This window comes from Zootoca vivipara, chromosome Z2, assembly GCF_965207765.1.
Source record: "Zootoca vivipara chromosome Z2, rZooViv2.hap1.1, whole genome shotgun sequence".
In the NCBI taxonomy this organism is placed as follows: Eukaryota; Metazoa; Chordata; class Lepidosauria; order Squamata; family Lacertidae; genus Zootoca; species Zootoca vivipara.
In genome coordinates, this window is record NC_142585.1 from 37,774,742 (window position 1) to 37,798,614 (window position 23,873).

General features: G+C 47.9%; 1 protein-coding gene across 4 annotated transcripts in view; it reads left to right on the top strand.

Moving 5' to 3' along the window:
- PNPLA7 (patatin like domain 7, lysophospholipase) overlaps positions 1-19,009 on the top strand; it is a 107,388-nt gene extending 88,379 nt beyond the window's left edge. For 2 of the 4 annotated variants that reach the window (XM_060270399.2, XM_060270401.2), the window contains 9 exons: positions 3,373-3,489; positions 6,480-6,549; positions 6,888-7,004; positions 9,182-9,330; positions 10,250-10,402; positions 11,265-11,375; positions 16,031-16,115; positions 16,636-16,739; positions 18,017-19,009. In XM_060270399.2, the coding sequence (XP_060126382.2) occupies positions 3,373-3,489; positions 6,480-6,549; positions 6,888-7,004; positions 9,182-9,330; positions 10,250-10,402; positions 11,265-11,375; positions 16,031-16,115; positions 16,636-16,739; positions 18,017-18,100 (990 nt within the window). In that variant the 3' untranslated portion in view covers positions 18,101-19,009. The remainder of the gene's footprint in view (positions 1-3,372; positions 3,490-6,479; positions 6,550-6,887; positions 7,005-9,181; positions 9,331-10,249; positions 10,403-11,264; positions 11,376-16,030; positions 16,116-16,635; positions 16,740-18,016) is intronic. The other 2 variants (XM_060270400.2, XM_088664845.1) reach the window with 1 other exon arrangement.
- Positions 19,010-23,873: the final 4,864 nt, after the last annotated feature.

The following is a 23,873-nucleotide window of genomic DNA, read 5'->3' on the forward strand; positions in this document are numbered from 1 at the left end:
AGAGTTGGCACAGTGACATCAGCCAACAGGTTTGCAGCACCATTGCAAAGCCAAATTGCAGTGAGGACGGTGCTTTCTAAGCCTTACACTGAATGGGTAAACCTTTCCATCACACCAAAACAGGTGATCACACAATGAGGGTGGTGAAAAATTTTGATGAAAAGTGTCCATTCATTTTGTCTCTGCCTTAGAGAGAGGACTGAGGGCCCCCAGCAGGTTTCTTTGTTTCTGCCTTTAATTTAATTTAACTTAATTTAAATTTTAAAAGAAATAACCCAATGTATCTTATGCAAGCATTTTAAGAGAATCAGTCCCAAGAGACCTATAGAGGGGCATTGTTTTCTGCTCCTGCTTATTGACTCGCTTGTTAGGCACACTTTGGCCCAGTAGCTGAATGAACAACAGTAACTCTCCCTCTTAGCTAAACTGGAAACTGACCAGCATGTCATGCATTGCAGAAGCTTTTCTGTAGGGGATGCAAACTACGTGACAGGAGCAGGGCCCAAAGGGAGCCAGTTCCTGACTTTACCGTATTTTGGGTGCTGGATTCTCTTTTTTTGGCACTTAGCACTCCTAACACTTCTGTGGAGGTTTGGCAGCAGAACAGGGGCTGCCAGCCAGAGAACAGCCTGGCCCTCAGGTCTCCACACTCTTTTGTCTTTGCTAAATAGCTCCCACCTGTTGCCCCATTGCTAAAACTGCCATGAGAAATGACTGCAGGTTGAAAAGGCTTTTAGATATTTTTAGAAATGCTTCCTCCCTGCCCCCCCTGCCCACTTGTGAGGGAACAGCACAAACCAGGTTGACAGGATCACTGAATAACAAATGGAAGGGCCTTTTCTGACGCTTTTCCAGGCAACGTCTGTCATCTGGGTTTCATTTGTCAAGCCTTGAGTGCTCAGGGCTCAGGAACAAAAACACAGTGGTTGGATAAGCTGAGCTGAAGCACTCACTAAGCCCCCAGGGGACAGAAGCTCTGTACATGCGGATTTGTTCCAGTTGCAGAACTGGACTTAAAACTCAGCTGGTCCAGAGGAAAGAGGACCCTCCTTTTCTGGCTCCATTAAGGTTGACTCCAGGGAGTGACAACTCCAGTTTTCTTGAGGGGGGTGCTGTGTTTTCCCAGCTACTAGTTAGAGGGCCTGAAAAGATCCAGTCTTCCCCCTTGTGAATGGCCCAGCATTATATAGTAAAGCTGGCACCCCCTGTCAGCATGGTATGGAACATAAGTGCTTAGAAGGAGGAGCATTCTTCCCAAAAGATGCCCCTCAAGAGTTACATCAGTAATAAGGTTTTTTTTTCCTTTCTAAATTTCACATGAAGCAGCAATGCGAACACACAGGGGGTCTCTTTGCTGTTTTTTCCTTTACAAGTGAAACTGACTTCATGGGGAAGGGTTTTGTAATTCAGAGATTGAGTATCTGCTTTGCATGCAGGAACGCCTCAGGTTTTCCAGGTAGGGCTGCAAATGTCCCCTGCCCTGAAACCCTGGAGAACTGCTTCTGGTGGTCAGAAAATACTGATCTAGATGGACTCAATGGTCTGACTTGCTATAAGGCAGCTTCCTATGCAGCGGCGGAGCAAGCCGATTGGGTGCCTGGGGCAGTGCGCATGCCCTGTGTCCATGGCCCCACGGGGCGGGACAAGCCAGGACAGGATGCCCTACAGCTGAGGGGGAGGCGGCGGATGGACTGTTTGGAGCAGCGTGGAGCCTGCGGGCACCCAAGCCACCGCATTACTCCCAGGAGAGATGCGTGGCTTGGGCACACTGCAGGCCCCGTGGTGAGTGCCGCCCGGTATTTTGTCGCACCCCTCAGTGGTAATACCCGGGGCGGTCCACCCCTACCACACACCCCTTCTTTCGCCCCTAAATCTGCTGTGCTAGCTGGGAGCCGGATACCATGATCCTGGGAAACAAGGCCAGGATCTACCCTGCAAGCCATCATTTTTTGGGGAAGATTCAGGGCAGATAAAATAAACTTCCTATTTCTTCATACAACATATAAAATATAGAACTTGCTCCAGCAGGAAGCCATGATGGCCACCTACTTGGAGGGCTTTAAAAGAGGATTGGACAAATTCATGGAGGACAAGACTATCAATGGCTACTAGGCATGATGATATGTTTGGCTTCCTATCAGAGGCATTACGTTGTTGAGAATCATAAGGGGGGGGGGAGTTGCTGTTGTGCTCAGGTGCTGCTTGTGGGCTTCTCATTAAAGCATCTAGACATCTATGGTTGGCAGCTGTGAGAACAGGATGCTGGACTAGATGGGTCATTGGCCTAATCCACCAGGTCTCTTCTTATATTCTTATGTCCAGAGCTCTCCAGAGTGAGGTCTGTCCCATCCTCTTAACTGCATGCAACACATATGCTCTCTACCTATGAACTCTATAGTAATTGTGTTTGGGAGTGGGGAGAGGGGTTTGTTCTTGTTTTTATTATGTATTTTGTGTTTCTATGTTGTATTTTTATGCTGTGAATCACCTTGAGATCTATAGTTGAAGAGCGGAATACAAATAATAAAAAGTAAACGAACTATAACCCTTCCCTTAATATATCTGATGTGGGGAGATAAATCATGTTCCCCAAAGGGGTGTGTGACTGTGGATGCTGCAATTCCACCTCCCAACTGCTCAACCTATCCTTGGTGTAACAAACCTGATACAAACCACTTAGCAATCCCCTTTCCTCTTTCTCATATATCTGGGGGAAGGGCCATAGCTCAGTGGTAGAGCATCTGTCTTGCATGCAGAAAGTCCCAGGTTCAACCCCTGCTGGCACCCCCAGATATAGGGTTAGCAGAGATGCCTGCTTGAAATCCTGGAAAACCGCTGCCATTCAGTGCAGACAGTACTGAGCTAGATGGACCATTGGTGTAACTCAGTTTAATAGAGCTTCTTATGTTCCTTTCTCTCCCTTGACTATTACATTTGTAATGTTTTGTTTCACAGATTGCTTTTAGTATTGTTTAAGACCTGGAGTTTTAAAACAGCCTTCCAGAGATGCTTGGGTTCTTTGGGGAAACTTTCACAGTGTCTCCGATGGAAAATATCTGTAACGGAGAGCAAATTTCTCCAGATTGTATCAGCTTGCCAGGCATTCAAGGGGTGATGGTAGTTGAGTGTATTCTGGGTGCACTAAGTTCACATGCAGGGGTATTCAGATGTCATAGGCTGCCCCTCTAACAGCATGGATGCTCTGAAATGTGTCCCAGAATCCTTTGTAGACTCATCAGTACCTCGTGATTCTGTTAGGGTAGAATGTTTCAAACTCTTTGCACTTCATTAGTTTAGGTGGAGGGGATTTTATCTCAGCTGGGTTTTTGGTGTTCTTTCTCAATATAAAAGGTAGCCTTGACTTCTCTTTAGAATATGAATTCGGTGTTCCGGACGATCCTGGACTTGACTTACCCAATCACCTCCATGTTCTCCGGAGCCTCCTTCAATAATGGCGTCTGTAACATCTTCAAAGACAAGCAGATCGAAGTAAGTGACGTGTGCTGCAAGCGTGGCAAATGGTGGTGGCCAACCAGAGTGTGAACAGAAGATTGCAACAGGCTTACGAGGTTGGGTTGGCATCTCCCAGTAAGCTATTGTACAAGGGAAGGAGCCATAGCTCGGTGGTAGAGCATCAGCTTTGCATTCCAGGTTTAATCCCCAATGGCATCTCCAGGTGGGGCTGAAAGAGATTCCCTCTCTGAAACCTCGGAGAGCTGCTGCTAGTCAGGGTAAACAATACTGAGCTAGATGAACAAATAGACTGACTTAGCATAAGACAACCAGCCTCTGATTAATCCAACTCACTTTCCAACCAGTCTTGGGAGTTGGGTGTTCTGAACTGCAAGCCTGTGTGGGTGGTTTAATGCAGGGATACCAAAGAAGAATGCAAAAATGGCCAGTTCTAGTGCTTTATTAAAGAAAGGTGCAAACTTACAAAGCAGCCTGTAAAGCCCCACTGCTGTTTCATACGCGGGTCGGTCACCGCAGCAGTGAAATGTCATCTTGACTTGTTTGCAAAGTGCTAATATGTTAAGCATTACTTATACAAAAGACAGAATTTGTCAGTTTAGACAGAATCTTCCATCAGTCCACCTGCTGATGAAGGCAAAGGTGGCAAGCATCCAAGTCTCACAGCTAGCTCCCTTCCCTAGGCCAAGAACCAAGCTTCCGAAGCCCACTGATAAGCACGGCATCAAAGCACGGCAATTAGTGTTTATCAAAGCAAGTAATGTGAGCTAATCCTTGCAACAACTACCAATTATTTTCAGGATTATCCTGACCACCAATATGGTGTTTGCAGGGCTTCTGGAACATTTTCAGCTTTGATTCTACACAGATGCCACTAGTGAAAAAGCCCACCACTGTGGCAATAACCGTCCCGCCTGTGATGGAAGTTGTATACCCAACAGCATCTATGGACCTGATGTTGGACAAGTTTGTTTTAGAACCACAGAACCAAGTGGTTGCTTTAGCCTCTCTCAACAACACAATATGATTGCAACACACCTTTCAGGCACTGCAGCTGATCCCCTCCCTGAGCTGCCTCCCCCCATATTTTATTATTTGTTTGTTTGTTTATTTATTATTGCATTTATATCCCATCTTCTCCAAGGAGCTCAAGATGGCACACGTTTCTTCCTCTCCTCATTTAATCCCCAGAACAACCCTGAGGAGTAGGGGTTAGACTGAGAGGGAGTGACTGGGCCAAGGTCACCCAGGGAGCTTCATGGCTGAGTGGGAATTTGGACCCTGGTCTCCCAGGCCCTGGTCCAGCACTCTAGCCAATATGCCACACTTGTCATCGTCATCATCATCATCCATTCGCTCTTTGACTTTTTACCCAAGAAAGCCCAGATTCACCCCTGCTTTAGAAGCTTTCCTTACCAAACAAGCAACACTCATCAGCGTGTTGCAGACCAGTCATTGTTTCCGGGGGAGGGGGGGGGTGGATGAAACTTGAGCCCTTGTTAAAATTATGGGTTTAACCCACTTTATGTTCGGAGTTGTTGCCTTTGCAGCAAGCTGGGTAGTAAGTAAATTACACTGTGCGTGGTTATCAGTGTAAGCACATGCAACTCAGGTGCATGTGCAGGACTGGGGAGGAGACACACCACTCCTGCCTTACGGTTGCTGTTACAGATGTGCCCTGCAGGAGCATCTGTGGTGTTTGAAACATGCCTACAGATAGTATCCTCCATTTCCGACTTTTTTTCCTTTTTGTTGTTGTTGCTGCTACAGATTATGTAGCCACTGCCAGTGCTTAATCAGCCCAGCTTTGAATTTCTTGATCCTCTCTATAGCTGTAAGGAAGAATCCTTATAATATATTGGTGTGTGGTCTTGGAAGGGAGCTAAAGTTCATCATGCCGGGATGGATTTAAGTTGTTCCAACCCAGATTGTGCCTCTGTGATGTGCACTAATCCAGCTCTGTTCTGATGTTCCTTTATATATGTCCTCCCCCTCCCCCTGCCCCAACTGGCTCTTGCTTAAGGAGATTTTAAGCAGTCAGCATGCACATTCCCAATGCTTCTCCATCCAAGTTTATTTCAGGATCACATTTTAAGTCCATCTCCTCTTGTCAAGGATGCTTTCCTGTGCCTTCCAGTGCTCAGTTGTTCATCTCTTGCAAAGATAAATGTTGCTTCTCAGAGTCCCATTTAGAAATGCCAGCAAATGTCAAGAGGATTGTTTTAATCATCCTCCCTCTATTTCTGATGTTCATGTGTGAGTACCAAAGTGAACATAGCCGGAACTGCTCCACCCATGTGCAAGAGGGGAAGGCTCAGCAAGGACCCAAGATTCACAGATACAACAAAATCTGGTCGGTGGGTTGGGGACAAAAAAACAACAACAGCCCAATAAGGCCTAAGTGTACTCAGTGGCTACCGAATACTGACTGACAGAAGGGTGGTGGAAAACATGGGGGATGGGATAGAATATCCCAGAGGAGATCATAGTTGGCTGCTGGAGCCCTTGGCAGGAATGCTCCCCACTGTTTTTGGTAGACACACATTTCTCCTATAGAATTAAAACTGGAGGTGTGCTTTTTATACTTGGAAATAGTTTACCAACACTCAAAGGGCATGCTATTTTTCTGCATGACTCTCTAACCTAGGTGTGCGTCCAGATTAGAAGGCATATGCAGACATTCTGAAGAGACAGTGTCATGCTCGTCACTTTCATTTAATGATGTTGATGCTTTGGGGGGGGGTTGAGTTTATTTGCTGGATATCCCCACTGGAAGTGATTAGTCAGTTGTACCCAGTCCCCAAAATATGGAAGAACAGTTTGACTTTGGCAAAAGCTTCTCCCTGTGACTCATGCAGAGGTACAACCAACAGATTCCTGTGTGGTTGGGTCTGTCTGCCGCTTTGGGTTTTTTAATTTTTTTTATACTAATTTATTTCTCATGGTGCGCTCACACACACAGTTTGGGAATTGGTGTTTTTTTTAACAAGTTGCTTTCTGTGCTGTAGGATCTTTGGATTCCTTACTTCATCATCACAACAGATATCACTGCCTCAGCAATGAGAGTCCACACAGATGGTAAGTATATCTGTGAAGGACCCACAGTGCTTGTCTCATTTAAAGCAGCTGAAGTCCTTGGGCCATTTTCCCACTGTACTTACAGCATAGGTTTGAAGTTCCCACCAATGTATTCGAGGGCTGAGTCTCAGGCTTTCAGCACACTACAATAACGATGGCTATGTTCTCTCTCCACTATCAGAGGCAGTGCGCCTCTGGGTACCAGTTGCCAGGAATCACAAGTGGGGAAAACAGCTGTTGCACTCAAGAAGTGGGGGTGGTTGTGTTAGAGAGGAGCAGTTTGGCTGCTGCTTTTCCTTCGGAGAAGATGGAGCCTTTTTCTGACTTCCCCCTGGCAGGCTGCCTGTGGCGGTACATCCGGGCCAGCATGTCACTTTCCGGCTACTTGCCCCCCCTCTGCGATCCAAAAGACGGGCATCTCCTGATGGACGGAGGCTACATCAACAACCTCCCAGGTACTGATGTAACAGCAACCTATTTTCTGTTTATTTGCAGCTGGATCCTACTTCTAGCCCCAACTCCTGAATTTATTTGGGGGGGGGTTGCAACTCGTGGAGGCATAAATTCAAATTTTGAGACTTACATATGGTGGGAAGAGAAGATCAAACTGTACAGAGGCTCTAATTGCATCCTTTTTTTAAAGCTGCCTGGTTCAGTGTGCGGGCTATGTGTTCCTGCTGATCCCCAACACCACAAATATTTGTGATAGATGTCCCCATTAACCTTCACCCACTCCCAGTCTTTTCAGAAACACGTTTGCAGCCAGGAACATGAGACCAGGTTCCTGAATGAGATAGAAGACTGAGTAAGGAACAAAATAAAAAAAATCCTTCCAGTAGCACCTTAGAGACCAACTAAGTTTGTCATTGGTATGAGCTTTCGTGTGCATGCACACTTCTTCAGATACACTGAAACAGAAGTCACCAGACCCTTATATATAGTGAGAGGGTGGGGAGGGGTATTACTCGGAAGGGTGGTGGGAATGGGTGATTGGCTGCTAGGTGTGGTAAACCTGTGGACAGTTGGTCTCTAACGTGCTACTGGAAGGAATTTTTTTTATTTTGTTTCGACTACGTCAGACCAACACGGCTACCTACCTGTAATCTGAGTAAGGAGCGCAACTGGACACAAAACACACACACACAAGTTGAGTGTGGTACCTGTGCCCCTCCAGCCCAAGGATGCTTCCTTGCCCAGTTCTCTAACTCAGAGGACTCCCATCACAGAAGCCTCAGTACAACCAGAGTTTCCCACGGGCACCAGCTTGGCCACTGTGAGAACAGGATCCTGGACTGAATGGGCCATTGGCTTGATCCAGGAGGGCTCTTTTTGTGTTCAGACTTCCCCATGCCATCTGACTGGAACAGGATAGGCCCCCTTTACCCTCAAAATGCACCTTTCAACGAAGGCAGGATTTGCAGCTGGGACTGAACTGCTGCTCCTTTATAAGGCTCAGCCAAAGGTTGGCTATTGCTGATGTATTCAAAACCCTATGGAAGGTTAGCCGAGGAAAAACTGTGTGTTTATGGTATGTGAAAGTCTGGCTCTAGATCATTTAGTGAACTTTATGATTGAGTGGGGATTCAAATGCAGGGTCCCCTTGTTCCTATTCCAACACTCTAACCCAGCCATCACCAACATACCAGTCGTTGTTGGTCTAGAACTCCCATCAATGCCAGCTAGTACAGCCAATGGTCAGGGGTTTATGGGAGTTGTACTCCAATAACATATGGAGGGCTACTGAAGCTCCCAATCTCTCCCTATGGGCTCCCTCTCTTTCCCTGTTTTATCGTCACAACAAACCTTGTGTGGTGGGTTAGGCAGAGTGATTGTCTCAAGGGTGCATGCTATGAGCTTCATGTGTCCAAGTGAAGATTTGAACCCAGGTCTCTGCATTACCTGTCGTGACACTTTCATCACACCAGCCCTCAACTTTGTTGTGGTTAAGAGAAATAAATAGCAATGCTGAGTGCTCTTGAAACATGCCAGTATGGAAGCATCTAAAATTAATACTTTTTAAAGTGTTTCCTCCTTTTTATATAAAACTCGATTCCCACCCGCCTCCAAAAAAGGGAGCAGGGAAAGGGAGGTGAAGGAAGTGAGGGTACAAGAGGGTACAGTCTCCTGACTGCTCACAGTGATGTTCCAGGTACATCGTACCCCGGCAGCCTTTAAACCCTGCTGAGCATCTTCTCCACCAAGTGGAATCGAAAATGACATACCTGTCACGATTTTGTGGGCCTCTTTCACTTCGCTGTTCCTCTTTGTCTTCTCACCCTCGCCTCCCTGAGGGATACTGAGTCACTGTTCTCTGCAAAGGGCCTTTTCTTTCTCCCGTCAGAAGGAGAAATGCTTTTTCATGTTTGGGTTTAGAAGTGAATTACTGGAACAAAGAAGGCCTATAAATTACCCTAATTCTGCTGAGAGGGAAATAATCTTCTGAGAGCATTTTGGAAGGTAAAATTACCCTCTTTGGAGCAGCGCCCACAAATGTCCAGTGTGGATGATGTGTGGCAAAGACCCTGCCAGAAATAATGAACTCGTGCCAAGCAGTAGGCTGCCCAGCAAGCAGAGTGGAAGGTGTTCTAGGAAGGGGGCAGGGGATGATTCTTTGCTTTTGTCACCTTGACAGCGGATGTTGCTAGGTCTATGGGGGCAAAGGTGGTCATTGCCATTGATGTGGGCAGCAGGGATGAGACAAACCTCACCAATTATGGCGACGCACTCTCTGGCTGGTGGCTGCTGTGGAAGCGGTGGAACCCTTTGGTGGAGAAAGTGAAGGTATGCCTAGGGTAGAATTGCCCCTAAATAGCTGCTAGCCCAATCATCTGTGGCAATTTGTGGTTGATTCCAGGGGATCAGGCAAAGGTTTGGTGGTATGGTGGTTGTTGTTGTTTTTTTAGTGTTATACCTGGAAAGGTTTTTAACAGCCTGAAAGAGAACTATGCCTTTTAATTTTCCTAACACAGATTTGGGCTGGTTGTTGTTATTTCTTTCTGAGCTAGTGACCATTTGTGATAACCTATTTGCAAGGCTGCATTAGAGTTCACAATGACTCTTCAAAGCTTTGATTGCACAGATGGAAAATAAGGCCATACATACTGTTTTCCTCCACACCATGCCATGATGAGGCCAGACAGACATGGTTGTAGCCTGTGTATGTTGTGCCATGGCACTAAATAGCTGACAGAGTAGCCATGTCTTCACCACCCACCCACATAAGCCAGTTTCAAACCTGCTTTAAATGTCATGGCTCCATGCCTAGAGTTGCAGTCCTCTGAGAATTACTTTCATTAAAGGGATTAAGGCTCTACCACAGGCATCCCTAAACTGTGGCCCTCCAGATGTTTTGGCCTACAACTCCCATGATCCCTAGCCAAGAGGACCAGTGGTCAGGGATGATGGGAATTGTAGTCCAAAACATCTGGAGGGCCAAAGTTTGGGGGTGCCTACTCTACCATGACAAATCCTGCATAGATAAACTGCAACACCCATCATCCACAGCAGGCATAGCCAGGAATGACTGGTTGTCGTTTGGCAACATCTGGAGGGCTGGTGTTCCCTATGCCTGATTTATAGCACACTCACTAAACAAAATCCCAGGATTTGGGGGATGTGAAGTTAGAATTTTGGTCAGCCAAGATGGGTGCTGCTGCCCATTCTCTTGTGGGAGCTTAATGATACTTGACATTTTTGGCAGGTGCTGAACATGGCCGAGATCCAGACCCGGCTTGCCTACGTGTGCTGTGTCCGGCAGCTGGAGATGGTCAAGAGCAGTGAATACTGTGAATACATCCGGCCACCCATTGATCGCTATGGCACCTTGGACTTCGGGAAGTTCGATGAAATCTGTGTGCGTTGGGGTCAGAGGAAGCTAAGGCAGTGGGGGAGAAGGGTGCCTTCTGGCTTGGAGGTCTCAAATTACTGTACTTGCTTGTCACAAGATGGTGGGATTCCCCCTCCCCCTTATGCCATGCCTTTTTAGATTATTAGCCTGATGAGAGGGAATGCCCCTGCTTTTTATTTTAAAGTGATCTTTAAAGTAACCCCAAGGATCAGGATTAAAATTCTTTAAATAGATTAATCCAATAAAACCAGTCTTCTTAGCTGAAAAACATTCCAGTGAAATACTGGCCAGCACCTAGTTTTTAAAATAAAAAATTGAGCTATTTTGAATTCAGCAAAGAGCCATCAGCAAGCATTGGAGCCACCCCACGTGTCCCAGCCCCGTGCAAAAGACACAGGCAAAAGGGGCTTATAGCAACATGCTTGTGAGCAAGAGTCTTTGCAGCAGAGACTTATTATTATTATTATTATTATTATTATTATTATTATTATTATTATTAAAGATTTTCTTGATTTACAGATACATCTGCAATGTCTCTCATAACATTTTTACAAATCAGTTTCATTTGTTGAGACATTGGGGCGAAAGGGGGGAAAGGTAGATGGGGGAAAGATGGGTGGAGGTGGGGTGGGGTGACGATGTTTCTATTCTAATTGGTATATGTGGGGTTTTTTTGTCAGCCTTGCTTGTGCTGGTTCACCCCGGTATGGACCTTTTCTTCTTAACATAGTTCAACAACATATTTTAGAAGAGCCATGAGGTGAATGGGCTCCATTTCTGTCCTCTGGGGCTGCCACAGGAAACCAGCTTCAACTATAGCGGCTGATGATTTCCTTCCTTCCTTCCTTCCTTCCTTCCTTCCTTCCAGGAGGTGGGCTATCAGCATGGGAGAACAGTATTTAATGTCTGGTGCAGGAGTGGTGTCCTGGACAAGATGCTGAAGGACAGACAGGAGCTCTGCAAATCCAAGCTTCCAGGAGTGAGTATTCCAATGGCTCTTCCTAATGTCATTTTTCAAATTATTGCTCTCCTAACATGATTGCTTCACAAAGCTCATAGTGGTTTTATGGCAGAGGGTTTGTTTGTTTTTAAATATGCCTCTTGGGTCCTCTGGAGAGAAGATCCTGGATTGCAATGGTGACTGGCACCCCTTGGGAGTGGTAGCGTAGAAGGCAGGGAGACCAACAGTAGGTGGAGCCAGCCACTGATTCGCTGTGAGTAAGAAGGCAGGCAGGTGAGGGCTGCCGAGGGCTGATTGCTGTTTGTGGGGCAATGCCCCATTAGCTTTAATAGACCAGCTTCAACTGCTGGACCGTGCCACTACCGCGTTTCTCCGAAAATAAGACACCGTCTTATATTTATTTTACCTCAAAAAACACACTATGGCTTATTTTCAGGGGATGTCTTATATTTTTCCTCCTCCTCCTGCCGCGGCCGGTATTGCTGTTGTGCCTATCACTATGTCTTATTTTTGGGGTATGGCTTATATTCCTTGAATGCTTAAAAATCCTGCTATGGCTTATTTTATGACTATGTCTTAAAATATGAGAAACAGGGTAATTGCCATAAGAGCCTGTGCTGAACCAACGCACTAACACATCCCTGACTTACAGAGCCAGTGTGATGCAGTGGTGTTAGAGTGTGAGGCTAGGACCTGGGAGACCCGGGTTCAAATCCCCACTTGTCCATAAAGGTCACTGTTTGACCTTGGGACTGTCATTGCATCCCAGCCTAAGCCACCTCCCAGGGTTGTTGTGGGAATTAAATGAGGAAGGGGAGAACTCCTTGGAGAAAAAAAGGTGGGACATAAAAGGAGTAAGTAAGTAAGTAAGTAAGTAAGTAAATGTTACCACAGTCATCTAATTGCAAGCTACCTTCTGACATGGTCTTGTTTTGAAAAGCAGGCAGAGATTCAGAGTAAACAAACAAATAAATTCTTCTTTGTGTATTCCTGCACTATCTCCAGAGGCTTACAGCAAGTAGCAATAGATTGTGTTTAGAATGATGAGTGGGGTGGAGATCTCATTTTAAAACTGAGTTTTTAAAATACAAAAGATAAACACCTCACCCTTCTCTTGATTTAGCTGCAGGTCTTCCCTGCAGAACTCAGGGCTCTGAATCTCCATAGGGAGCTGCACGCTTGAGAGGCTGCTGTTGAGAGCATCTGGCTTTACGCACCTCCATTAATTGAACATGGTGCACAGGAGGTGCTGTGAAGAGAGAGCTTTCATTCGATCTCTTTCAGTCATGGTAGGATAAAGTGGACACGGAAAGAGGCTGATGCCCCAAGTGATCTATTTTCTCTGTGGGTTAGAATAGCCTAGGGTAACATTGAAAACACATGGCTCCCCCCCCCCCCCCGAAGAATCATGAGCTGTAGTTTACTCCCCACAGAACTACAGTTCCCAACACCGTTAAGCTACGGTTTGCAGGATTCTTTGGGGAAAGCAATGTGTTTTAAATGTATGGTGCATATCTCAGTGAGGCTTGAATGTCTTGTGGATTCCCCACTCTTCCACCCCGTCTCTCCATAGCTGCTTCTGGGTTTTGGGAACATACAGTGGTACCTCGGTTTAAGTACACAATTGGTTGCGGAAGTCTGTACTTAACCTGAAGCATACTTAACCTGGAGCAAACTTTCCCATTGAAAGTAATGGAAAGTGGATTAATCCGTTCCAGACGGTCCGTGGAGTACTTAACCTGAAGCGTATTAACCTGAAGCGAACTTTCCCATTGAAAGTAATGGAAAGTGGATTAATCCGTTCCAGACGGGTCTGCGGAGTGCTCAACCTGAAGCGTACTTAACCCAAAGTATGAGTGTAATTGGTTCTGGAAGTCCGTACTTAACCTGGAGCATACTTAACCTGAAGCGAACTTTCCCATTGAAAGTAATGGAAAGTGGATTAATCCGTTCCAGACGGGTCCACGGAGTACTCAACCTGAAGCGTACTTAACCCGAAGTATGAGTGTAATTGGTTCTGGAAGTCCGTACTTAACCTGGAGCATACTTAACCTGAAGCGAACTTTCCCATCGAAAGTAATTGAAAGTGGATTAATCCGTTCCAGATGGGTCTGCGGAGTACTTAAACTGAAAGTACTCAAACCAAAGCGTACTTAAACCGAGGTATGACTGTAATTATTTAAGTGATTGCAGCATCTCCTGTGTGCTTCCCTCTCTGCCGGTTGTGACTCATCCAGTTGCCAGGGGTCTCCTGCAGGCTCAGCCTCCTGCCACCCCTTTGACTCTGAAGGGCAGGCCCCAGACAGAGTGCTATGGAAACGAAATGGAGACCTGGAAAGTCATCCAATATACAACTAGCTACACACACAGCTGGGAAATGGGGGCTGCCTTGCACCAGAGCTGATCCAGTGGCAGCTGGTTCCATTTGCTGTGTGTTGTAGGGCATGGCACAATTAATGTTAAAAATAATTTTAAAAAATAAGTTCCATGCCCAATCAGATTTTTACCCCAAGAAATGCTTAATTTTATAACATATTATGCAAATTGAGCAACTTTGTAAAATTTATCTTACCTTGCATAATTTATCCTGAATAGTTGATGGAGGGAGGGGCAAGGCAGACCTCTGGAGCCCTACCTAGTCACTAGGAATCTCTTTGAGATACCCTTTGGCTTTTGAAATGCCTCACGTGTTTCCCAGCTTATCTTCACAGCCATGAGATCTAGAAAGTTGCCCCTTTTTTTAAAAAAGGAGATGTTAGAAGCTGCTGAGTTGGGTTCTCGGGAAGATGAGAATCTGCTTTCAATCTCCCATGCCTTCTTCTACATCAAATAAGTAAAAATGTCGTGACTTCTTCAGAATTGCTGAATAACACAGCCCTGGATGCAGTGCATGAATGTTGACAATCCGAAATAAATTTAATGACAACTCAAACCTAGATATGTAAAATATATCCTCCTTCTCCCACACCCTTCATGCTTGTTTTCCATTTTTTTATATGTGCAAGCAAATGCCGTTGACTGTCAGCATTCTCCGACATCCCTCTGAGTTCTTGACAGTGAACAATGTGCCCTGGATTGGAACGTTGAGTCACCACATTTTGGACATCCGCTGCAATACGGAGATAACATATCTCATTAAAGGACCTGCCCTTTGTAGCAGGGGATTGATCTTACTGCCTTGTGGCTCAGTTCAATAGCTCTTAGCCAGCCAGCGGAGTGGCCTCTGTAACTATTTTTAAGATTTAGTGACTCTTGGGCTGGCAGCCTTTAATTAATGCTCCTCCAACCAGATGTTCCCTTCCTCTGCTGCAGGGCATCTGATCATGGCCCTCTGGCATTGCCATAGCTCTGTGTGGCTTGGCTCAAGCACTTCCTCTTCCAATCTCCTAGATAGGGGCAGAGAGGAGCAGCTTGGTCAGAGTACAGCCTTCACCCAACCTGGTGCCCTTCAGATGTTTCAGCTTGCAATTCCTATCCCTTGTGCCTTGCACCCGAAGCATCCTAGTGAGATCATAGCAGATTATATTATTCATGTATCACTTTCAGTCTCTTAGCCCCTGCACTGCCCCAGCCCTCCCTGTTAAGCTTCATTTTCCAGCATGAGGTTGAGCATGCTATTATAATTGCAGGGGGCCTATATTCATATGAGGCCCTCCCCCAGGTGCCTCCTCTGAGGGAGGTTCGGAGGGTTTATCATTTTATTTTCATTTATTGCCTTTATATCAAACCTTTTTCTCCAAGGCGCTCAAGGTGTCATCCAGCATTCTCTGCTCTCCTCATTTAATCCCCACAACAACCCTGTGAGGTGGGTGCAGCTGAGAGGCGGTGACTGCCTCAAGGTCATACTCGGTGAGCTTCATGACAGAGTGGGAACCCTGGTCTCCCAAGTCCTAGTCCAGCTGCATCATCACACTGGGTTGCAACAAGGGGAAGGGCCTTTTCAGTTGTGGCTCCCGTGCCTGTAGAACTCTCTCCCCAGGGAGGTCGGTGTGGCACTATCACAAACACCTTTTTGGCTCCAGGTGAAACTTCTTGTCTCACAAGCACTTGACACATCATAATATTTTGCTGCCTGTTGATGCTGTTGTTTTTGCTGCTGCTTTATCAGCTTCAGACTTTCTTTGGGTTATTTTTTTGTCATTTTATTGTAATGCAGTACTCTTTCCTTGCAATCTTATGTCATGCTTTCTGCTTTTAAAATTCTGAAAGCCACTTGGAGGCTCTTCATGTGTGTCAAGCAACTAATGAATTGAATTAATAACAATAAAGAACATAATGGATGAAGTTACAGGTAGGTAGCCATGTTGGTCTGAGTTGAAGCAAAATAAAAAAAATTCCTTCAGTAGCACTTTAAAGACCAACTAAGTTTTTATTTTGGCACACGAAATAAAAGTTTTTATTTTGGCACACGAAAGCTCATACCAAAATAAAAACTTAGTTGGTCTTTAAGGTGCTACTGAAGGAATTTTTTTATAATGGATGAAGACACCCTTGGTGGTGGCGGCATGAACAAGTGTCAGCGGGAAGAAGGCTGCTGCACTCAGGTGCCCCTTAGGAGCTTCCTCTTTGGGGCATCCGGTTGGCCTCTATGAGAACAGGATGCTTGATGAGACAGGCCACTGGCCTGACCCAGAAGCCAGGCTCTTCTTAGACATCCATCTCTTCTCTTCCAGGTGGTGACGTGTCCCACAACTTCTTTCACAGACCTGGCAGAAATTGTCTCCCGAATTGAGCCAGTCAAGGCTGTCATAGTGGATGGTGAGTTGGGGGTGGGCTGGCTTCACCAAAAACCAAAACTCCAATTCCTTTGTTTGTTGTTTTTGTTGCTCAAGGATCCCCAGGAAATCTGTTCAGGTTTGGGGTTTTTTTTGCAGCAGGTGGGCGATGCCCTTCCACGTAGCCCTTGGGTTCCTGCTTTTCCCGCTGTCCCCTCCCCCAGAGGTGACCCACCCATCTTGCCGCCTGAGATGAAACAGGAATTGCCACCTCCCGGCCCACTAAAGTGCACCCCACTTCTGCCACCAGCACTTTCCAAGCTCAGTGGGAGCCCGGGTGCTCCTCAAAGTGTTGCCACTCATTTGGCAGGGAAGACAAGTGGCAGTGCCACACACTGGAACACACTTGGTGGCAGTGGAAGCAGTTGGGCAGGCTGAGGGATGCCTCTTGCACTTCCATCACCTGAGGCAGGTGCTTCACCCCACATCATGGGGAAACCAGCTGCGCCTTCCCCCACCTTTGGGCTGAATGAGTCTCTCCCCCTTACCTGCCTTCTGTTCAGATGAGTCCGACTATCAGACGGAGTATGAGGAGGAAGTTCTTGGCAGCCACAAGGACGACTATGTCAATTTCCTGAGCAACCACACTGAAGACGACTCCGACTCCGTAAGAGCTCCCCTGGGCCCTACTGGTTTGGCCACTGTCTTCCCATTATGCAGTGGAGCCAATGCAAGAGGGAGGTGGAGGTTATCTTGCCAAAAGGGGTCTTAGACATCATTACGTGACTAGAAGGCATCCACTGGCTCCTCAGTTGCAAGGAAAAAGTACTCTGTAAACATTCAGGGGTAATCTTTATTTTATATCTTGCATCTTATAACATGTTCCAGGAGTGGGATTCAGAGATGGAAAGGGTAGAATTCTGTTCCTCTTATGCTGCTTTATGACCCTTAGAGCTGTGAAGACACACTTGCTACTGTGTGAGCTATATCTAGTGAAAAACTGCACACACGCACACCACTCTAAACCTATAAGTAGAGGCAACGGTAGGGTAGCTCAGATGTGGTTGCATTTACCTTTGCAATTATGAGGACTAGAAACTCATGTGTACCTATGAGAGATGTTCTTTTTTTACAAAAATGAAATCTGCATTTGTGGGTTGGTTGAAGTACGTTCCCAGTGACTAGAGGCTAAAACAAGTTTTTTGAACTTGGTAAAAGATATCTGACAGGGAAACATGATAGAGATGGTAGGTCTTATGTGTAGTAAGTGGAGAGAGACAGAAGTTTCCCCCCTTCTCCCTCTCTCCAAATTATCCCTGCATCACCCACTGAACACAGGTTGATATACCGTAACAGCTAGAAAAATCAGGATGCTGACCTAGATTGGGGACAGGGAGCTGCCTTATGTTGAGAAATTTATTCTGTCAGGGGAAACATACCTGGGATGCTCATGGGCAGAGGCAAAAGTAGGCCACCTTCGTACCACCACCCTGTGTGCTCTCCCCCCCCCCCCGTGCCCCGCTCCCCTCTGCTGTGCTAGGAGAAATAGGCTTCTCTTCCTCCCCACTCAGCAAAGAAACTCTGCCCCTTCTCCTCCTCTGGCAAGTTGCTTGGCTCTGGCAGGGTAAGACCAAGCAATAGGGCTTTGGCAGGGAGACCACTTCCCAGGTGAGAATGTCAAATGAGTCAGGTTCAGCAGCTCCTTGCTCTTGGTGGGGGGGATGTGATCCAGCAGGGTCCTGCTTTTTAGAGTCTTAACAATGCCAAATTGCACACAGCACACTCCCAGGAAGCTCAAGAGGCATACAGCTCATGCTTGCTCCTCCCCCTTGCATGTGAACTTTTGGCCCTGGACAGCAGAGCCCAGAGGGGAGCCCTTTGTCAGTGACCTCTGGGGCCTGACAGTCCGAATGAAAACCTTTTGTCTTCTTTTCTTGCTCCCAGCAGGACCAAGAAGTCCGGCGCAGAAAGCGTATCAGCATCATCAGCCAGGACAGCCAAGGAAGCAGCAGTACGGAGCTGAGCTGAGCTGCTTTGGGGGGGCTCCCAAGTGGCTCAGGAAATCCTTTCCCATTCACTACAAAACCTCCTCTCTTTGCCATTACAAAGCTTCCTTGTTCTGAGATGAAAGTAGTGCCTTTACCCCCCTTTCTTTCTTGCCTAAACCCAGCATGGGTAGCAAGAGTGAAAGGGCTCCTGACCATGGCTAAACTCTCCCCTTCCACCATTTCTCAAATGCAGCTCTGCAGAAACCTTTCACCAGCAGCTTGGCCCAAACAGATCCCAGGGCAGCATTGAATTCCTGCAGGCTGGGTTTGTGGAGTGAACGGTGCATTTTGTATGCCTGTTTGTCCTATGAACAAGATGGCGACAGCAGAGAGAAAGCGAGTGTGCATGTCTGTATTTTTAAAGGGTGGGTGGAGAAGTGGGTTTCAGTACTCTTAAATTACTGTTCCAACCCCCCCCCTTATTTAGTTCTTGAACCAGCATCTGCAATGGGAGGGGGGGCATGTGTGAAAGGTTCTGCCAGCAATTAGTAAGAAGCCTAAATGTGAGCATGCAGAATGAGTCTGGATGTTCCTTGCTCTACTCTGACACGGTGTGAAAACGAAACCATCTGTTGGGAGCTGTGTTGCCCAGCAGTGGTGGTGGCAAGCAATCTCACTAAGAAGACAGCACTGATTGAGATGCCTTAGCTGGTCCTGCTCTCCACAGCAGATCAGGGGGAAGGACTTTTCTTTCCCTTCTGCCTTTCTCTGAAGCTCCATCTGGGAGTCCTTGGCTCACCTGACACTTGTGGCATTTCCACACAGAGGGCACTCCTGCCTCTGGCCATCCAGACAACCTTGTTCCATCTCAGCAATGTTGGGTTGTCTTGTCGCTCTGTGTGTTCAGATTTTTTTTGAAAAAAATAAAATAAAAATCAAACAACTTGAACCTCTTTTGTGCTGTTGACCAAATTCACTCTCTGCCCTGAGCTTCGGGTGGCAAAGCATGTTGGTGAAAGGGGGCGTGTCTCTGTGGGTTAAGGTGATATTGTGGGGGTTGCTGTTAAGGGTAGCAGCTTCAGGGATTTATCAGACCCACAGGGGCATTCTCTAGGGCAGGGGTGTCAAACTCAAATTCATCGGGGGCCGCATCAGCAGTTTGGTCACCCTCAAAGGGCCGGTTGTATCTGTAGGACTATGTGTCCACTCTTTATTATCATAAATTATTGTCACTGCATTCAATTATTACTGTTTTTTGTAATAATGTAAGTAATAACTAGCTCTGAAAGCAGAAACATAGAATAATGGCAAGTAGATATTCAAATGTACAATTATTGTACAATTTATTGAAAAATGATTTTTGGTAACTGCACTGGGTGGTGGAGGCTCGCTAGGGTTTCATGCAGGACCTTTGCAGAGCTACTACCGTGTTTCCCCTTTTTTAATACGTAGTCATTAAGTAAGCCATGGCAGGATTTCTAGGCATGTGCGAAACGTAAGACATACCCCGAAAATAAGACATACCTCGGAGAGGTTTGAGACCATGTGGGAGGGGGTGCATGAATTGAGCGCGTTGCCAGGCGAGCCGCGCTGGGAGCCTCCCCACTCTTCCCAGGACTTTTTTCCACTCGGGCCGAGCGCCCAGACAGGGAAGCCCCCCGGCGTCGGGAGCGCTGCTGGCCCCTTCCGCGCCTCTGGAGCAATGTGGGCTGCATGGCCCAAGGCTGAGCAGCAACGGGAGGCCCGCTGGCCCTTCCGTGCCGCCAGAGCAACGGACGGCGGCGGGAGCGCTGCTGGCCCCTTCCACTCCTCTAGAGCGTCGTGGGCTGCATGGCCCAAGGCTGAGCGGCAACGGGAGGCGTGCGGGCCCTTCCGTGCCGCCGGGGCAATGGGTGGCGGCGGGAGCACTGCTTGCCCCTTCCGCGCCTCTGGAGCGTCGTGGGCTGCATGGCCAAAGGCTGAGCGGCAACGGGAGGCGTGCGAGCCCTTCCGTGCTGCCGGGGCAATGGGTGGCGGCGGGAGCGCTGCTTGCCCCTTCCGCGCCTCTGGAGCAACGGACGTCTTTTTTTTCTAGCCGCTTTTAAAAACAAGGCGCTGGACTGGAGGGACCTTTGGTTTGGTCCGCCTGAGCTCTTTCTGTTTAAGCGCGGGAGAACAGTTCTTCGGAGAGGCTCTCCCAGCTCCCGCCTTGGGCTCTGCAGCACCACCTTCCACACAGAGGAAGCGTGAGAAGCGCAGCTGCCGAGGGCCCCGCTGACCCCCGCAGAAGCCATCACGCCCCTCCCTCAAAGCCATGTTGTGCCGGAGCAGCCCAGCAGCTTAGCCGGCAACGTCTCGCCCCGCTCCCAATCCGCCTTGCCACCCACGACTGGGCCATTTCAGATTCCACCCCACTCCCGCCCTGCCTCCTCAGCCGCTGTGCGATCGAGCCCCCGCCAGCCAGCCGCCCAAGCCTGGCTCCTTGAAGGCTTCGCCTTAGCAAAATCCCTGCCTAGGCTGGAGCTGGGGGAGCCTCGCGCCATCGCTTCACACACCCGCTCACGGCGCGCCCCAAGCACCAAGCTACCCCGGCGCGGGACCTGCCCGGTTCCCGCGTGCGCAGGTTCAGGCCGCGGCTTCGGCACCGAACGGACGGTGACGGGAGCGCTGCTGGCCCCCTTCCGCCCCGCCGGAATGTTGTGGGCTGCATGGCCTCGGCGCCCGGAACCGGCGGCTGCTGCAGCGCCAAGCAGCGCCCCGAGCCAGCGGCCTGTCATAAGGTACCGACTACACTTTCCTCCCTTCCTGTATTCCAAGAGCCAGTCTCTGCAAATTCCACCCTTCCTGTCTGCCTTATGAGACCAACGAGCAACAGAAGGTACCGTAATAAAATAAAATAAAAACCTAATAAAAAATTAAGACATCCCCTGAAAATAAGACACCTTGTGTTTTTTTGAGGAAAAAAAGTTATAAGACGGTGTCTTAAAAAAGGGGAAACACGGTACCTGGAGATGCTGGGGTCCTTCTGCATGCAGGACAGATGTTCTGACAGTGAGCCACCACCCTTCACCAAAGGGACTGGCTGAGGTTGACTCACTGGAGCTGCTCTCCTGGTTCCAGGGTTTAAGGGCCAGAAGTATAAAGCAGCATCCTATGTTTCTGAGGAGAGGGAGAGGGAGGGGAGGGGAGAGAGGGAGGGAGGGAGGGAGGGAGGGAGGGAGGGAGGAAGGAAGGAAGGAAGGAAGGAAGGAAGGAAGGAAGGAAGGAAGGAAGGAAGGAAGGAAGGAAGGAAGGAAGGAAGGAAGGAAAGAGGGGAGAGAAAGAAGAGTAGGAAATAAGGAAGGGACTAAAGAAGGAAAGAAAAAGAAAGAGGGAGAGAAGACGGAAAGGGAGAAAGAAGGAAGGAAGTAGAGGGAAAGAAAGAATAAGAATGAGGGAGAGGAAGAAAGATGGGAAGGACGGAAGGAAGAAAGGAAGGAAGAAAGAAAGAAAGAAAGAAAGAAAGAAAGAAAGAAAGAAAGAAAGAAAGAAAGAAAGAAAAGAGGGAGCAGGAGGGAGAGAGGAAGGAAAGAGGTGAGAGAAAGAAGAAGAAGGGGGGGGTCGCCGCCTTGATTCAGCGCCAGAAAAGAGCGTGAAGGGACCCAGGGGCAAAAAGCATTTCCCGTGCAGCGTGAGGCAGTGGGTGTCCGTTTTAGGAGAAGTGCGTAAAGCCTCAGAGTTGCACGTTCGTGAGGCTGAGCCGCTGCTGTGTGCCGCTGGCTGGGGCGCTCGGCGGGCCACATGACGAGGTCTGGCGGGCCGGATTTGGCCCCCGGGCCTTGTGTTTGACACCCGTGCTCTAGGGTAAACTTCATTGAAAGGTTTAAGAGCTGCTTTAGAAATTAGGAAGCTGCTTTATACCAAGTCTTACACCTTTTGGTCCATCTAGGCCAGTACTGTCTACTGACTGGCGGTGGTTGGCTCTCTTGGATTTTGGCCAGGGGGTCTTTCTCAGCCCTTCCTGGAAATTTGGGGGGGGGGGTTGAACCTAGAGCTACTGAGTTGCAGTCTTCTCAGCCACAGGGCACTTGCACAGCTCCTGTTCATTGGGCTTCCGCAGGAGAATTTCCCAAAGGGCTGTGTCCCATCTTAAAGGAAATGAAGAGGGGAAGGACTTCTTCCCTCTTGCCTCAGGCACCAACATACTCTGAGCCAGACCCTTTATGGCTAGATAGAGCTTGCCTCATTTATTCACTCTCCCCCCCCCCCGCCCCGGTTCCCTCTGCATCCCTATCACTATTCTGTGAGGTCGGCCAGTTCTGAGCAAGGGCGACCAGCCCCAAACTTAAACAGGAAGCATTGTAGCTAAGCAGAAATTTGAACTCTCATTTCCTCAGTTTAATTCCTGCATTCATGCTTCCACATTGCACTGGCCCTCATTGCTTTTGGAGACTGTGGAGCTGGGGTGGGGGAGGGGAGTTCCTGGAGCATCACAGGGAGAAACTGGTCACCTGCTCTTCCAAGAGACACTGAATGCTGCTCTACCTGCTGGTTATAAGAGTCAGGAAGGTAATGATACAAATAGAAGCATGTAACATGGGCGTAGCCAGGGGGGTGCAGTTGCCCCCACCTATATCAGGTAAATAAAAATACTTAACTGACCAATTGCATCGTAGAAAACTCAGTTTCGCCCTCCCCCAACATAAAGCCTGCCCCCCCCAATTATATCCTGGCTACGCCCATGGCATATAAAGTGGAACTTCAAAAGCAACTAAAGGCAAATTAACCCTGGATTATAAAAATTCCTCTTTTCCCAAAGCATGCAGTTGCCATGCTGCCCAATGAGAAAGGGTGCTCTCTCTTTGTAGCTGACAACCTGCCTCACCTCAAACAGAAGCGGGGAGGGCGGGGAGAGAACCAAATTATGCAGTGGTGGAAATAGTATCCCAGCTTCCACCTATCTTTTCTTTTCCCCTCTCCAGTTTGCTACACGGATGGCACAATCTGCCTCCACCTTTAGGTGCGCTGATCTCAACACATTAGTAAAATGCTATTTCTATACACTGCTTTGTTGGGGGGCCTTCAGCATGAGAAGCTGTGTCAGGCTGCAAAGTCACCTGTCTGTCACCTTTTCAAGACTGCAACACCCTGCCCTCAACACAGAAAAGGGCGAGTGAAATGATCAAGGCTATGGAGCAACTCCCTGCCCCCCATGAGAAAATGTTGCAGTGTTTTGAGGCAACATGATAAAACTTTAAAAAATGATGTGTGGTGTAGAAAGAGTGGAGAGAGAAAAGTTTTTGTTCCTCTCCCATAACACTGGAACTTGTGGGCACCCAGTGAAGCTGGATGTTAGAAGATTCAGAATAGATAAAAGAAAGCACCTACTTCTTCATGCAACGTATAGTTAAAACTATGGAACTTCTTCCAGCAGGAGGCTGTGATGCCCACCAACCTGGAGGGCTTTAAAACAAATGGGAACACCTCCATGGAGCGTAATAAGATTATCAGTTGCTACTAGCCATAATGGTTATGCTCTGACTCTTTGGAAGCAGTAATACTTTGGAAGATCAGTTGCTGGAAGCCACAGGAGGAGAGAGTTGCTCTTCTGCCCATGTCCATTGTGGGCTTCCCATTGTTGCATCTGGCTGGTCCCTGTGAGAACAGGATGCTGCACTAGATGGCCTGATCCAGCAGAGCTCTTCTTATGTTCTTGTCATTGGCTTTGGCTCCCTGCCTTCCGTGCTACCAGACTCAAGGGGCACCGGCCACCACTGCAGCTGTCCCTATGTGGCACCAGCCAACATGACTTACGGGAAGGCTCTGTTCTGCCCTCTGATGCATTTAATCGGGAC